The sequence below is a fragment of the Mesoplodon densirostris genome, chromosome 2 (assembly GCF_025265405.1).
Source record: "Mesoplodon densirostris isolate mMesDen1 chromosome 2, mMesDen1 primary haplotype, whole genome shotgun sequence".
In the NCBI taxonomy this organism is placed as follows: domain Eukaryota; kingdom Metazoa; phylum Chordata; class Mammalia; order Artiodactyla; family Ziphiidae; genus Mesoplodon; species Mesoplodon densirostris.
In genome coordinates, this window is record NC_082662.1 from 21422070 (window position 1) to 21435654 (window position 13585).

At 41.9% G+C, this 13585-nt stretch overlaps 1 protein-coding gene across 2 annotated transcripts; it reads left to right on the plus strand.

Moving 5' to 3' along the window:
• The first annotated feature begins 2265 nt into the window (after nt 1-2265).
• On the plus strand, nt 2266-11981 carry PDIK1L (PDLIM1 interacting kinase 1 like). 2 transcript variants are annotated; one of them, XM_060089200.1, is made up of 3 exons: nt 2266-2755; nt 5233-5534; nt 9760-11981. In XM_060089200.1, exons 1-3 carry the CDS (start codon nt 2500-2502, stop codon nt 10498-10500), a joined length of 1299 nt encoding a protein of 432 aa, XP_059945183.1. In that variant the 5' UTR covers nt 2266-2499; the 3' UTR covers nt 10501-11981. The 2 variants fall into 2 exon arrangements, with proteins under 2 accessions (XP_059945183.1, XP_059945184.1); XM_060089201.1 differs by lacking the exon at nt 2266-2755 and adding an exon at nt 3163-3251.
• The last annotated feature ends 1604 nt before the right edge of the window (nt 11982-13585 follow it).

The window sequence follows — 13585 nt, forward strand, 5'->3', positions numbered from 1 at the left end:
CCCTTCGCAGAGCACCGGCTCCAGATGCGCGGGTCTCAGCAGTTGTGGCTCGTGGGCTCTAGAGCACAGGCTCAGTAGCTGTGCACACGGGGTTAGTTGCTCCGCAGCATGTGGGATCCTCCCAGACCAGGGATCGAACCCACGTCCCCTGCACTGGTTAGGTGAATTCTTAAACACTGCGCCACGAGGGAAGTCCCTCCATTTGTTTTTAATTTTTATGGAGTGTTTTATTCTTTTTATTGAACTGTTTTATAAGTATGCAACAATTACAAGGTTCCAAAATAGTAACTATATAATAATGTATATTCACAGAAGTCTCATTTCCATCCCTACCCAGTCCATCCCACATAGCAATTTTTAGAAGATTGAGTTTAGTTTTCTATTGTTTAACTTTTAAATATAAGCAATTAATGTATATTTATATCTTCCCACTTTCACAGAAGATAGCATACTATAAACGCTACTATGTATCTTATTTCCCTTAACGTATATGGGCATCACTACATATTAGTTTCTGTTTATCAGTAAATATAAGAACTCTTCCACATATCTTTTTACAGCCGCATAGCACTCCATCCTGTGTTTGTACTATAATTTATTAGGCTAGTTCTTAACTGACATAAGCAGTTTCCAATCTTTTGCTATAAAAATAATGCTATAATGAATAACCTTGTGCACAGAGCTTTTTGTATTTTGCCAATATATCACTAGGATAGATTCTTGCAAGTTTAGCCCTGACCTAGGTTTACTGGGTGAAAGAGTAAATACATATGTAATGTGGCTATAGATTGCCAAATTACCTTAGTTAGAGTTACATCATTTTGCCTTCCCATCAGCAATGTATGACAATGCTATTCTCAGGAGTATTTTGGTATGATATCAAATAGAGGAGGATGCAGAAATGAATCACAGACAAGGTTCCTGTCCCCAGGAACTCTCAGCCTAGTAAAAGGCTTATGGGCGGGCTTCCCTGGTGACTCAGTGGTTGAGAGTCCGCCTGCCAGATGCAGGGGACGCGGGGTCGTGCCCCGGTCCGGGAAGATCCCACTTGTCGCGGAGCGGCTGGGCCCGTGAGCCATGGCCGCTGAGCCTGCGCATCCGGAGCCTGTGCTCCGCAACAGGAGAAGCCACACAGTGAGAGGCCCGCGTACCGCAAAAACAAACAAACAAAAAAGGCTTATGGGCAAATATAATGATATAATGTAATCTTCAGGGCAGATTTATTCAGAGTCCCTCACAGAGACCCTTTCCAAGGCCCCAGCAATGTATTCACAGGTCCATTTTGTAATCGTTTTCCTAAAGAGGACACCCCAAATTGTTTAAACATCTACCTCACAGACTTTAGAGCCAGTTCCATAACTCTGGAGTTATGGGAGTGGATTTCAAGTTCTACAACCATCTTGAGAGGAGGGATTCCTGTACTTAATGACTGAGACAAAGAGACAAAAAGGCTCCTTTGACCAAAGAAATACCCCTCCCCAGATTGTGATCAGTTACACACAGGTAGGTAGCTGTCTACACAGGGCCCTCTACTTTCCCTTTGTTCTCAAGGGCAGAAACCAAAACTCAGAATACATCAGTATTCCCAGCTGACAGCTGAAGGCTGGTACACTGCACTCAGGACTAGTCTGAACAGATTACCGAGCAGGGTTTTGTTTTGTTTTGTTTTGTTTTGGGGGGGGTAGGAGGGTTTACACCAGGGGAGAGGGTATTCAAGGCAGGTGCCCCCCACCCCAAAACAGACACCTTTCTGTCAAATAAGGCAGAGGTCTGCTTCCTTACCTGTAAAAACAGGGTTAGTAATAAACCCTGCCCTCGTAGGGTTTGGTTAGGATTAGGAGAGATCACTTAAAGACTTAACCCAGTCCCAGACTCTCGGGAGACGGTCCATAAATGGAGAACAGAAAATAGAACGGGTAATTGGTTGATCCTTGAGAGCAGTAACAAGAAATTCTTTGCACATTGTGCCTTATACAGCACTGGGAAGAGGAACAACCCCTTTACTGACAAATAGTAGGTGCAGATTAAATCGGCGAAGAAGGAATGGACGTTTCTGGCGGTTGTTTACTGATCTATGAAACGAACTGAATGACCGATTGGTCCGGGTCTCTGAGCAACTGATAGTCCCGGGCTGCTGTCAGGCGAACGCAGGCCTGGATCTGGCTGACGGCTGTGGGGTGCCCCAGTGCCTCAGGCTGACGGTCGGGCCCCGAAAACGGCTGTCCTCGCTGTCAATCCCGGCCCCGGCCGGCCCGGACCTCCGTCGCTAGCTGCACAAGCGGGGGGCATCCCAACTCTCCATGAGGAGCTCGAGGGTGTCGCCGCCAGGCAGGGCGTGCGCGCGCTGCAGGAGCCAAGCTCCGGCGCCGCGGCCCCTTCCTCCCCGCCGGGGGCAGGGCGCCTCCGACTCGCGGCTGCCGAGTCCCGGAACAACGAGGCGCCGGCTTCTTTAAGGGAGATACCACCGCTCCAGCGGAGCAGGGGACGGCGTCTTCCCAGATGATCGCACCCAGCCCCGCGCCGCCGCCGCCGCTGCCGCCTCGGCAACTGCACCGCCCGCAAACATGGCTCAGTGACTCTGACAAAAGGTGCAGCCTCCCTCCAGGCGGGGCGGGCGCCAGGCCTCCCAGCTCGGGCTGCGCCTCCCCACAGGTCCGCGGAAGAGGCCCGCTTACCGCAGGCATCCTAGGCCCGCGCGGAGGAAGATGCGCCAGGCGTTCCACCCCAGCGACCCCGCACACCTGCCCGCAGCTCGGTAGGTCGGAAATGGGGGCGGAACGGGGGAGGGGAGGCGCACCAGGCGCGCGCACCGCCCTCGGCCCGGACCTGTTGCGGGGGACCACTCCGGGGACGCGGGCCGTGGACGCCCGCTGAGGCTGGAAGGCGACCAAGCCCTGGGTGTGGAGTGGGCTTCCCCGATCCCAGCCACCCCTGCGGGGAGGGGCACGAGTGGTGCGTTCCGGAGCGCGCACCCCTTCCGCGACTCCCGGCTCAGGAAAGCCACGGTAGCCGGGAGCAGGCCAGCGGAGCGCCGGGCACGCGCCCAGTAGCACCGGCGGTTGGCGTCCCGGCTCACGCTACGGAGAGCCGGAGGGGGGCGGGGTCTCGCGGCGTAAGGGGGTGTGTCCGCGCGCACCACGGGGGCGCGCGCCGGCCTCTGACTGGAGGCCGCGGCGGCGGAGGCGCGAGCAGCCTGATAATGGCGGCGTGCAGAGCCCGTGAGAGGGAGAAGCGGCGGCGGCTACCCTGAGGTAAATCTGGCCCCTCGGCGTGGCAGAGAGGCTTTGCTGCAGAGCCGAGGGCCCTGCACGTGCCTCCCGCCCCAGGAGGCCTGTCACAGAGCTGTCAGCGGAGGCGTCCCGGGGAAGGCCCCGCGCGCCTCAGGCCTCCGGCCCCAGCAGCGGCCTCCTCTTCTGCCCGTGGCCTCCTCCCCAGGCCCCAGGCCTCAGTCGCTGGCCCCGAGGAGTCGGGCAGCTGCAGGACTGGCTCCTCGGGGTGAAGGGCCCCGGCAGGATCCCCTCCGGGTTTGATCTGGAAGTAGCCGGGGAGGGGGAGGGCCTGATACTTGGCCAATGAGCGGGGCCCTGAGCCGCCGCGTCGGGCAACACCTCTGCCTAGGACTGGCCCTTCCCGGGCGCCAGCAGGTGTACGGCCTGGCCGGCCCGAGTCCGAGCGCTGGGTGCGCCCGGCAGGCGCGGGGGCCCGGGGGATGCCGTCCCAAGTCCCCGAGGTTTGCGCGGGATGCATCACCGTGCTGTGTTTTGACCCAGGATCTCAAGGATTGCAGAAACACCGTCCCTCCCCCTTATTCAGGGGCTCCCTTGTATGGGGATATGGGACATCTTCAAAGGCACCACTTTGAGATGGATAGGAGTTGGCGATCCACGGAGAACAGGAATGTCCGCTGTGCAGCTGGGGCAGAAGATTCTGTGGCAGGAAATCAGACCCTAGGAAATCCTGCAGGAATTTGAAGAGTGGGTGTCCAGTTAGAGGAAGTGGGACTAAGAAGCAGTCTCAGAAGCTTTCACTTTCTTTATTAAATCTATCCTATGGACTTAAAATAACCGGTCCCAGTCTCACAGGCTCTAGTGTCGGTAGCTTTTTGTTCCCCTAAACTGTACAATATAAAAATTGTTCAATCTCAGGTTACTTTTCTTGCCCATGCTGGCATTCTACAAATGAGAATTTGTTCCTGAAGCTCTTCAGAATCTTGACATTCTTCGGAGAGTGAGGAGGTACACTTTAGACTTTCTTGATTCAACACGTGAGCGTTTCCGTGTAGGGCCTTTGCTCCTGCCTTTAAATGATTTATCACATTGAATTCCAAAGAACTCCCTCAGAGAACCCCTTAAGATGCAGGACAGTTTTCGTTGGCAAAAATGACCTAGATCTAAATAACTATTGCTAAAACAACAGCAAAATTTAACTGTATTCTAAGTAACTTACTTTATCTTTAAAGAAACGTTTTTCTCCACAGACTGTATTTTCATTTATTTTGCAAGAAATAAGGAAATAACATAAACAAAATTAAAATAAGAACATACACAGTTTGACCATTTACTTTTAAATAATAAAAACCAACTGCACATTTTCACTTCTATATGTGATCTTGTTCACTTTCAGTCCCTAAGCATAAGCCAGGTTTTTGTATTTCTAACTGTGAGGGTTGGTTTTTGGTTTTGCCATTTTTATGACCTTTTATGTGTGTGTCAGTTTTCAGGAGAAGCTGGAGTTTTGTTTGTTTTTTCACAATCAGTAAATAAATACTGAATGTTTTGGTTTATTTTTAGCAGTGATGTTTTGAAGCAGTTCATGTAAGAAGCAGTATAGTGTAGTGGTTAAAATGAAGGCTGTCAGAGCCAGATGGCCTGGTTTCAAATCCCAGGTCCACCAGTTACTAGCTGTTTGACTTTGGGCATGTTGCTTAAACTCTGTGCTTTAGTTTCCTCATCTATAAAATGACCATAATAGTATCTACCTCATCATGCTGTTGTGAGGATTAAATGGACTTAATGTTATAAACTGCTTGGAACAGTTCCTGATACATGGTAAGTACTACATTAGTGTTACCTGGTTTACTATTATTAAGATATTTAGATTTACCCAATGTATAGCAAATATCGTTCAAGCACTGCAAACAGTGAGACAGATGATAACTAAATCGTGCATAAGAAGAAATACAAGCCAGTAGGCAGACTTAATGTCAACAGAGCACTTTGTTGATTTTTCCAGAAACCTTGACCTTGAAGATGGTGAGTAGCCAGCCAAAGTACGATCTAATACGGGAGGTAGGCCGAGGTAGTTACGGTGTTGTATATGAAGCAGTCATCAGAAAGACCTCTGCACGGGTGGCAGTGAAGAAAATTCGATGCCATGCACCTGAAAATGTTGAACTAGCCCTGCGTGAGTTCTGGGCACTAAGCAGTATCAAGAGCCAACATCCAAATGTGATTCACTTGGAGGAATGCATCCTACAAAAGGATGGGATGGTGCAAAAGATGTCCCACGGCTCTAATTCTTCCCTTTATTTACAGGTATGTGTGGTTGAATGGGAAATAGAAATGATTTGAAAGTAGCATTGGTCAGCAATAAGAGGAATGAAAGAGTCAGACGAACTTCTACTTTTAAATGCAGGTGTTTATATAGTTAGGGGTAGATGGGTTCTGCCAAGAACTGAGTAGACGTTTGCTTTAAAACAAGGTTTTATTTAAACCTGTGTTGCAAATACCTAAAAATAACATATGCCACCTGTTATGCCATGATACTTGCCAATCTGCATAGGAATGGGGCAACAGGAACTAGAGAAGTGATCGAGACTAGAGTCTAATTAGTTCACTTATTTGAAATCAGGTTTTTTTTGGAACTGAATACAGAAGAGAAGGAAAAACTGTACAACTAGTAGTAGTACCCATAGGTAATTGGGCATTTCTTTATATATCACTGGCTTGAACATAAGCCTCTCCTGTTTTAGAAGGTTATTTAGTGTCTTAACCATGCAATTCCATTGAATTTTCATGGAGTATGTGGTGTAGCACCTGAATGTTATTAACAGTGCTGATCGCTAACATTTGGGTTCCTACTCATTCCATGCTCTGGGCTCAGCAATCCTATGAGGAAAGTACTATTATTACCATCATTACAAATGAAGAAACTGAGGCTTAGAATAGATAATGAATTTATCCAGAATCACATAGCAGGTGGCAGAATTGGGAGCTAAACATAGGAGTATCCAGCAGCTAAAAATTGTGCTCTTTTAACCTCCAGATTACTGTTTTGCCTCCAAATTACTCTTCTGTAGACCTGGGGAAAGCATTAATATAGGAAAACAAAATCTTTTTTTTTTTTTTTAAGATTGGCTTCTGCCATAGGTCAAAATCTCTAGTAGCTCTACACATGATGAAGAGAAAAGATACTTAAGACATAGCTAGTTAAAGGCCAGAGCAAAATTTCTTAAGTCCAGTTATTCCTGGAATAGGAAACAACTTGCCATGAGTGTGTCTAAATTCAGAATTTACCATCAGGGTACAAAAGTCTGTTTTAAAACAACAAAAGCTTTTGGACTAGGAACAACAAAGAAACCTAATGCATTATTCTGTGTAATTAGAAAGTTGCAAGTTTCATTGTATGGTAAACAAATATCAGTCTTAAGGACCTAATTTATACTGCAAGTTTAGCATGCTATGCCCTGAAGTTTTCTCTCTTTAGTTAAGGGATATAAAACACAACTGTTTAGCCTCTGTTTGTTTTATTGTATTTTTTTTCTAAAAGTGCTTATTATATACGTTGCAGTGATAGAAAATATCAGAAACATTCTTACCACATTCCCTCCTAAAAGTGGATAGAACCTTGCTGGACTTTGCATTGAATTTTGGAGACTAAAGTGCATAATCAGACTGCAAGTGCAAAGACATTTAAACATATGATGTCTTTGCAAGTACTGATGGTATCCTTGAGTCCAGATCAAGCAACTGTTATAGTAACTAGGCATTAACCAGCTAATCTTTCAAGGCTTTAAGATGTAAAGTACTTCCAGACTTGATTCAGTGATTTTTTTTTTAATCTAAAGTACCTTCTTGTTTAGTAATTTATTTCATCTTTTTAAAGCCTAACAGACCTGTGTTTGACTTGTGGCACTTTTTGCTAGCTGTATGACCTTGGATATGTAACCCACCTTTTCCCAGCATCTGTATCTTCATATGTAAGGAATAATAATTTCTACCTTCCATGGGAGTTGTCAAAATTAGAGGTGATGTAGATACAATACTTGGCACATAGGAGGTATTCAGTAATAAGCAGCTCTATTAAAATTGTCTTTTCTGTGGATTTATTTCATTGACCAGACATTCATCCACGCTTTAGCAAGTGCCTACTTTAAATTTACACTAGTAAAGACAACCAATACTTACATGTAGTAAAGACAAACAAATCTATAGTGTGACCACAGAGTCCCTATACATGGTCTTACCATTCTGTACATAAATTTTTTTTTCTCCATGTTTTTCTGGATATCTTCCTTGTTCTCATTTGGAATCATTCAGTCAGTTCCTGATAGCTGAAAACCTCACCTAGAAGAAATGTAAAATAATTAACAGAGGATAAATCTTATGCATAGGAACTTAGTGGCCAATATGTGTACTTGTGATGAGTGTCATGAATGAAAAGTACAAGATGGTATAGGCACATAGAGTAGGGAACCTGACATAATCCTGGGGTTCAGGAATTAAGAACTGTTTCACCTGAAACTTGCAGGGTGAATAGGAGTTAGCCAGGTGAGTGACTGAGAAAACTTCCCAGGCAGAAATAACTATACATACAAATGTCTAGAAGCAAAAAGCATGAAGCATTCTAAAAATTGAAAGAAAATACTAAGACTGCACTATACAGGGAGAGTTGTTTTAGATGAGGCTAGAAAGATCAGCCAGGATCAGAGCACACAGGATCCCGTAGCCCATGTTAAAGAGCTTAGACTATATCCTAAGAGAACAGGGAAGCTATTAAAGGACTTCAGGCAAGAGAACCAATGGCTAACATCCTCTACACGTGACAGCAAGCAAACTGGGATCTGTATTTCTGTAGCTCTCAACCAGGGACCCTTAGACTATAGCCCTCAGCCTGTTTTTGTATGGCCTGGATACTAAAAATAGTTTTTACATTTTTTAAGAGTTGTTTAAAAAAAAAGAAGAAAGAAAAGGAAAAAGAATATGGAACACAGACCTTATGTGGTTTGTCAAGCCTAAAATATCTACTATCTGGCTTTACTCTAAACCATTATTTGAATTCTGGAAGTCTGCATTGTTCAAAGCTATTTAGGAAGTTTTCTTTTGAGAATGAAGACAGAAGAAGAGAAGAAATGAAGGAAGAGTGATGGTGCTCATCTTTAATCTCAGCATATTTAGTAACAGTGCACCTGGTAAATAATTGTATGATCTGGACCTTTCTGTTCTTTCTCTGTCTCCGTGGCAAACACATGCAACAAGGAAAATGTATGCAAAGAAGACATCTGCAGACCATTGCAGTTATGGCTGTTTGCCATTGGGGGAGATGGCATGGAGAGGCGTTCTTTGCCTCTGCCCACCAAAAAGACAAAAGGAAATATTAGTAGATTTAAACATAAAATTAGCGGTTCACTCAATCTTCAGCAACTCCTCACCTTCCCTACTTAGTTTCTATTCAACCCATGGGCCTGAAAAGGACACCATAGGACAAATGCTTTCAAAGCACTGTATTTTAGAAGATGGCTCATGTTCAGTGAAGTAATTACTCTTGAATTTCAGGTAGTAGGAGAGTTATAATTAGATAATGATATACGTAAAACAGTGGTTTATTCTAGATTTTCAGCTTGTATCAAACAAATATACAAACTCAGATTTGAATTTTTATATCAAAATGCATGTATGATTTTTATAAATTGGTTTTTAGAAGCCATCTGTTGATAGAGATAGCCAACATATTTGCATTCTGCTTGTAGAAGTTTATGAAGTAATGATGTCTTTAGTTTTATCAGTGACTACAGGAGCACTTTATTTCTATAACAACTGGTTGTTCCTTCATAATTTTCTCTCAGTTTCACAGATTATGTTGATAGTGTAAGTGCAATATGCAAGAAGTAGATTTCAGACAGTTTCATGGAATAGAATTTCCTAATTGATGTTTATTCCCCAGCTGGCAAATCTACCTGCTGAAACTTTGATCTTTTCAGGAAGCTATTAATTAGATGGTTAGAGTTCATCTCCATTGACACATGTAGAAAATGTATAGCCAGTTGGATACTTTTCAGAATAAAGCTATTTTTAAATAAGTTTTTACCTCTTGACTTGGAGATTTGGTGTGTATTTGTTAGGGACAAAGTGACAGTTTGAAGTACTAAAGTTTAAAATAAAATGCACAGGGCCTCCCTGGTGGCGCAGTGGTTAAGAGTCCGCCTGCCGTTGCAGGGGATACGGGTTCGTGCCCCGGTCTGGGAGGATCCCATATGCCGCGGAGCGGCTGGGCCCGTGAGCCATGGCCGCTGGGCCTGCGCATCCGGAGCCTGTGCTCCGCAACGGGAGAGGCCACAGCAGTGAGAGGCCCACATACCGCAAAAAGAAAAATAAAAAAATAAAAATAAAAATAAATAAAATGCACATATGAAAGCACTGACCAAATAAAATATTCATGGAATTTCCACTTAACACTGGAGACTAACTTAATCAGTAACTCCTTCTCTATAGCTGAATTGTATAAACTATGCAGATGATTGTAATCTGTTTTTTCTTATAGCTTGTAGAGACTTCACTAAAGGGAGAAATTGCCTTTGATCCCAGAAGCGCCTATTACTTGTGGTTTGTGATGGATTTTTGTGACGGAGGAGATATGAATGAGTATCTGTTGTCCAGGAAACCCAATCGTAAAACTAACACCAGCTTCATGCTTCAGCTGAGCAGTGCCCTGGCTTTCTTGCATAAAAACCAGATCATCCATCGAGATCTAAAGCCTGATAACATCCTGATTTCTCAAAGCCGGTTGGATACCAGTGACTTGGAACCCACACTGAAAGTGGCTGATTTTGGTCTAAGTAAAGTTTGTTCAGCATTTGGGCAGAATCCAGAAGAACCTGTCAGTGTAAACAAGTGTTTCCTTTCCACAGCGTGTGGAACAGATTTCTACATGGCTCCTGAAGTGTGGGAGGGACATTACACAGCAAAAGCTGACATCTTTGCTCTGGGGATTATCATCTGGGCAATGCTGGAAAGGATCACATTCATAGACACAGAGACAAAGAAGGAACTCTTGGGGAGTTATGTAAAACAAGGAACTGAGATCGTGCCTGTTGGGGAGGCACTTCTGGAAAATCCCAAAATGGAACTTCTCATTCCTGTGAAGAAAAAGTCTATGAATGGGCGAATGAAACAACTGATTAAGGAAATGCTGGCTGCAAACCCTCAGGATCGTCCAGATGCTTTTGAACTAGAACTCAGATTAGTACAAATTGCATTTAAAGATAGCAGCTGGGAAACGTGACACATATATTATTTGCAAATATCTTGGATAATATGCTGCTTCTGTTTTAACAGTGATGCAACATAATGTGGCTGAAAAAGCATATAAAAAGCTAAACTCCACCTTTTAAGGGTTTAGATTTTATTGTGGGATTTTTTTTTTCCTCATTTTTCTTAAGTCCAAGCTGGCCATTTTGTTAATATGTTTTAAGTGTGTATTACCAATGTGAGTGTAAATTTTTTTAAATGATCATTGGTAGAAGTTTGGCAGGAAAATTTTCTAAGAGCCAAGAAAAGAAGAAAGTCCAGTTTTCTGGAAATATGTCTCTAAGTATTTTAGACATTCCTCGTCAGTATTAGGAATTTCCATGGAAGAAGAGGTTTGCATGCTGGTAATGCAACCTTTGGAGCTTTGTAAAGGAAACATAAATGTATATATTTATGTATATGTAAGTATGTGAATGTGTGCATTTTACATTCCATATGAAAAAAATGCCACTTCTGTTTAAATTATTTGATGTAGGTTTGGGTTTTTGAGATTTGTTGGTGAAATCAGTGATGAAAAATAAAAGAACCTTCCCTCGTCTCCTACCCTGTCCCTCCCTCTAATGAAATCATACTAAGTTTTTTATTTTTATAATATTATACAGCTTTTTTTAAGGCATCATTTTGGAGAGTCTAAAATTATCTGATTAAACGTAAGTGAAATTAAGTGATCCAAAGCTGCTGAAGTATGTTTGAGCTCTCCAGTGCTGTAAAGCAGCAGGAGTTGAATTAGCCATGCAGTCATGTGGTACAGGTTGGCAAGGAGATTGATGGTTCAGTTATACCTTCTTTAGATAACCACACATTCAATTAACTAATTAAACCACTGCATTGGGACATGTCTGCACTTGAGTATCTGCAATCTGATACAGATCTGAACACAGGATTTTTCTGTATCTGAAAACTTTGCTGTATATGAACTATACTAATTGATATATTAATTTTTTATTTCAAGACTTTGTCTAAGCCTCAGCATCAAGTTGAAGAAACCAAATGAGCTCTACCCTCACGTTGCCTGCCCTAATATGGTCTCTCGTTTAATCACTGGAATTTCTTTCATTTTGGCACTAATGCTGTTTTCTCTTGTCTAATTTGACACAGTAATGGTAGTGATATGGTTGTATTCAATGTTGATCACCTTTTTCTAAAGTGGGAAATGATACACAGTTTGGCAAATGGGTAAAATACTGTGGCATAAGTTATATCTTTCAAATAGAGAGGTTATCAATTTTATACAATCACTTGGTATGGTCTGTGTCAAGAACCAAAAGACCATTATTCTTCTTGAAGTCAGTTTGATTTTAACCCCATATGGTTGTCTCCAATTTTTTTTCCTATAAATGCAGATAGTTCAAATGTAAGGGAAGAAAGTTTTCCTAAAACAGAACATTAACAACCTTTAAGGTTGTTAATACTTTAAGACCATTGTATATAGATTAATCTTTATAAAGCACTAGAATCTTTGGTCAAAAGTTTAAAAAAAATTTTAAAAGGTAGTAGAATATTGAAATCATTGATAATTCAGTCTCCTAAGTTTTTTGAACTTCCACAACTTTTGGAATATTCCTATCGTAATTTTTTCCTTATTTAAAATGTGTTTGGGGGACTATAAAAGGTGAAAAAGCACAAAAAATTGGAGTACATAAAATTTCTGAACTATGCATTACTTGGTATGAAGTTTGAATAATAACTGAAAGGTTTTATTAAAAATAAAACCTTTTAAGTGAAAAAAAATCATACTTTTAACATTACTCTCAAGCTGATAAATGTAAGAATTCTTTTGGAAATTAGAGGTGTAAATACACTGGAACTTCATGATAATTAACCCTCTGGATAGCCAAATTAGTATAACAGATCTGGCCAAGGGGATTGAGTTACTGGAAGTAAAAAAACATTATAATGTCTAATCAATAACATGGCACCTCAGCAAGAGATTCATGATGACTTAGGTGCTGGTATGCCAATGCTTCATTTGCTCTTCAGATATCTACGTGTCATGGTTTTGGCCCCACCTCACTTAAAATAGTTAATAATTATAATTTACTTTGAAAAATATTCTATGTTACCTATGAAGTGGAATTATTTCTTTCATTGGCGGTAAGGATGTCAGGCGATCAGAAAGTTTCTTCTGAAATTTTCTCAAGTCCTTGTATTCTAAAATAACCCACGATATCAAGAAAAATTATAGTAAATTCTTTGTCTCTGTTCTTTCAGTCAGGAGGTATTAAGTATCTACTGTGTGCTCAGCACTAAAGATCAGTTGATGAAATAACAATTAAAAAATGGTATATAGCCATGGGCCTTTTCCAGCCAGGAGTAAGAAATAAAAGATGATTAGTGAAGCTGGGAAATTCCTGGATATTGCTAGGGGAAAAATGAAAGCAAGAATTTGTGCACAGTGCCTTGCACATAATAGGTACTCAATAAACAATTATTCCTCATAGAGTCTCTTGCCATGGTTTATAGTGTTTTATGAAATTTGTCTTAATTGAAAAAAGACCAAATATTTCAAATAAGCTTATAGGCAGCTGTGGCCAGTTAAAATAATGGGGTTGTACAGTTAGTTCCTAGAATGTTATTTTGCACTAGTTGTCACTTAGAAAGATGGGGTTCCTGTAGTTTTTTGGTGCTAAGGGATACTTTGTCATTATGATGAAGTAAATGTTAAGTGTCAGATAAATAGCACACTGAATAGTTCTTTCTGCTGGTCTGTTTTTTCCTCTTTGTTGTTGTTGTTTTTAACTGTAAAATGTTTATCAATCAAACTATTGTAGCAGCTACAGATAATTCACCAGCATGACAAAATGGTCAAAAAATAAGTCATCAGCACTTCAAAAATGAAAGTAACTTTTGAAATTTTCTTTTAAAATTGTCAAATATATTTTATGAAGAATTTATAAAAGGGGGAGATGATTGTAATTTATTGTTCATGACTTCTTTTTTTTAAATAAAGTGAATTTCAACCAAAAAAACACCTGGAAATGCTACATTGCTGCTTTGGTGGCTCTGTGAGTAGTTCTGTAATGCTTTACTTCATAGACATAAAATAGAGCATATAAAAT

What these genes read in the sequence shown, in the direction of transcription:
- PDIK1L (XM_060089200.1), top strand. Translation starts at nt 2,500, where the DNA reads ATGATCGCACCCAGCCCCGCGCCGCCGCCGCCGCTGCCGCCTCGGCAA. An exon ending in GCACACCTGCCCGCAGCTCG is followed by an intron (nt 2,756 to 5,232) that starts GTAGGTCGGAAA and finishes TGATTTTTCCAG; the next exon opens with AAACCTTGACCTTGAAGATG. An exon ending in ATTCTTCCCTTTATTTACAG is followed by an intron (nt 5,535 to 9,759) that starts GTATGTGTGGTT and finishes TTTTTCTTATAG; the next exon opens with CTTGTAGAGACTTCACTAAA.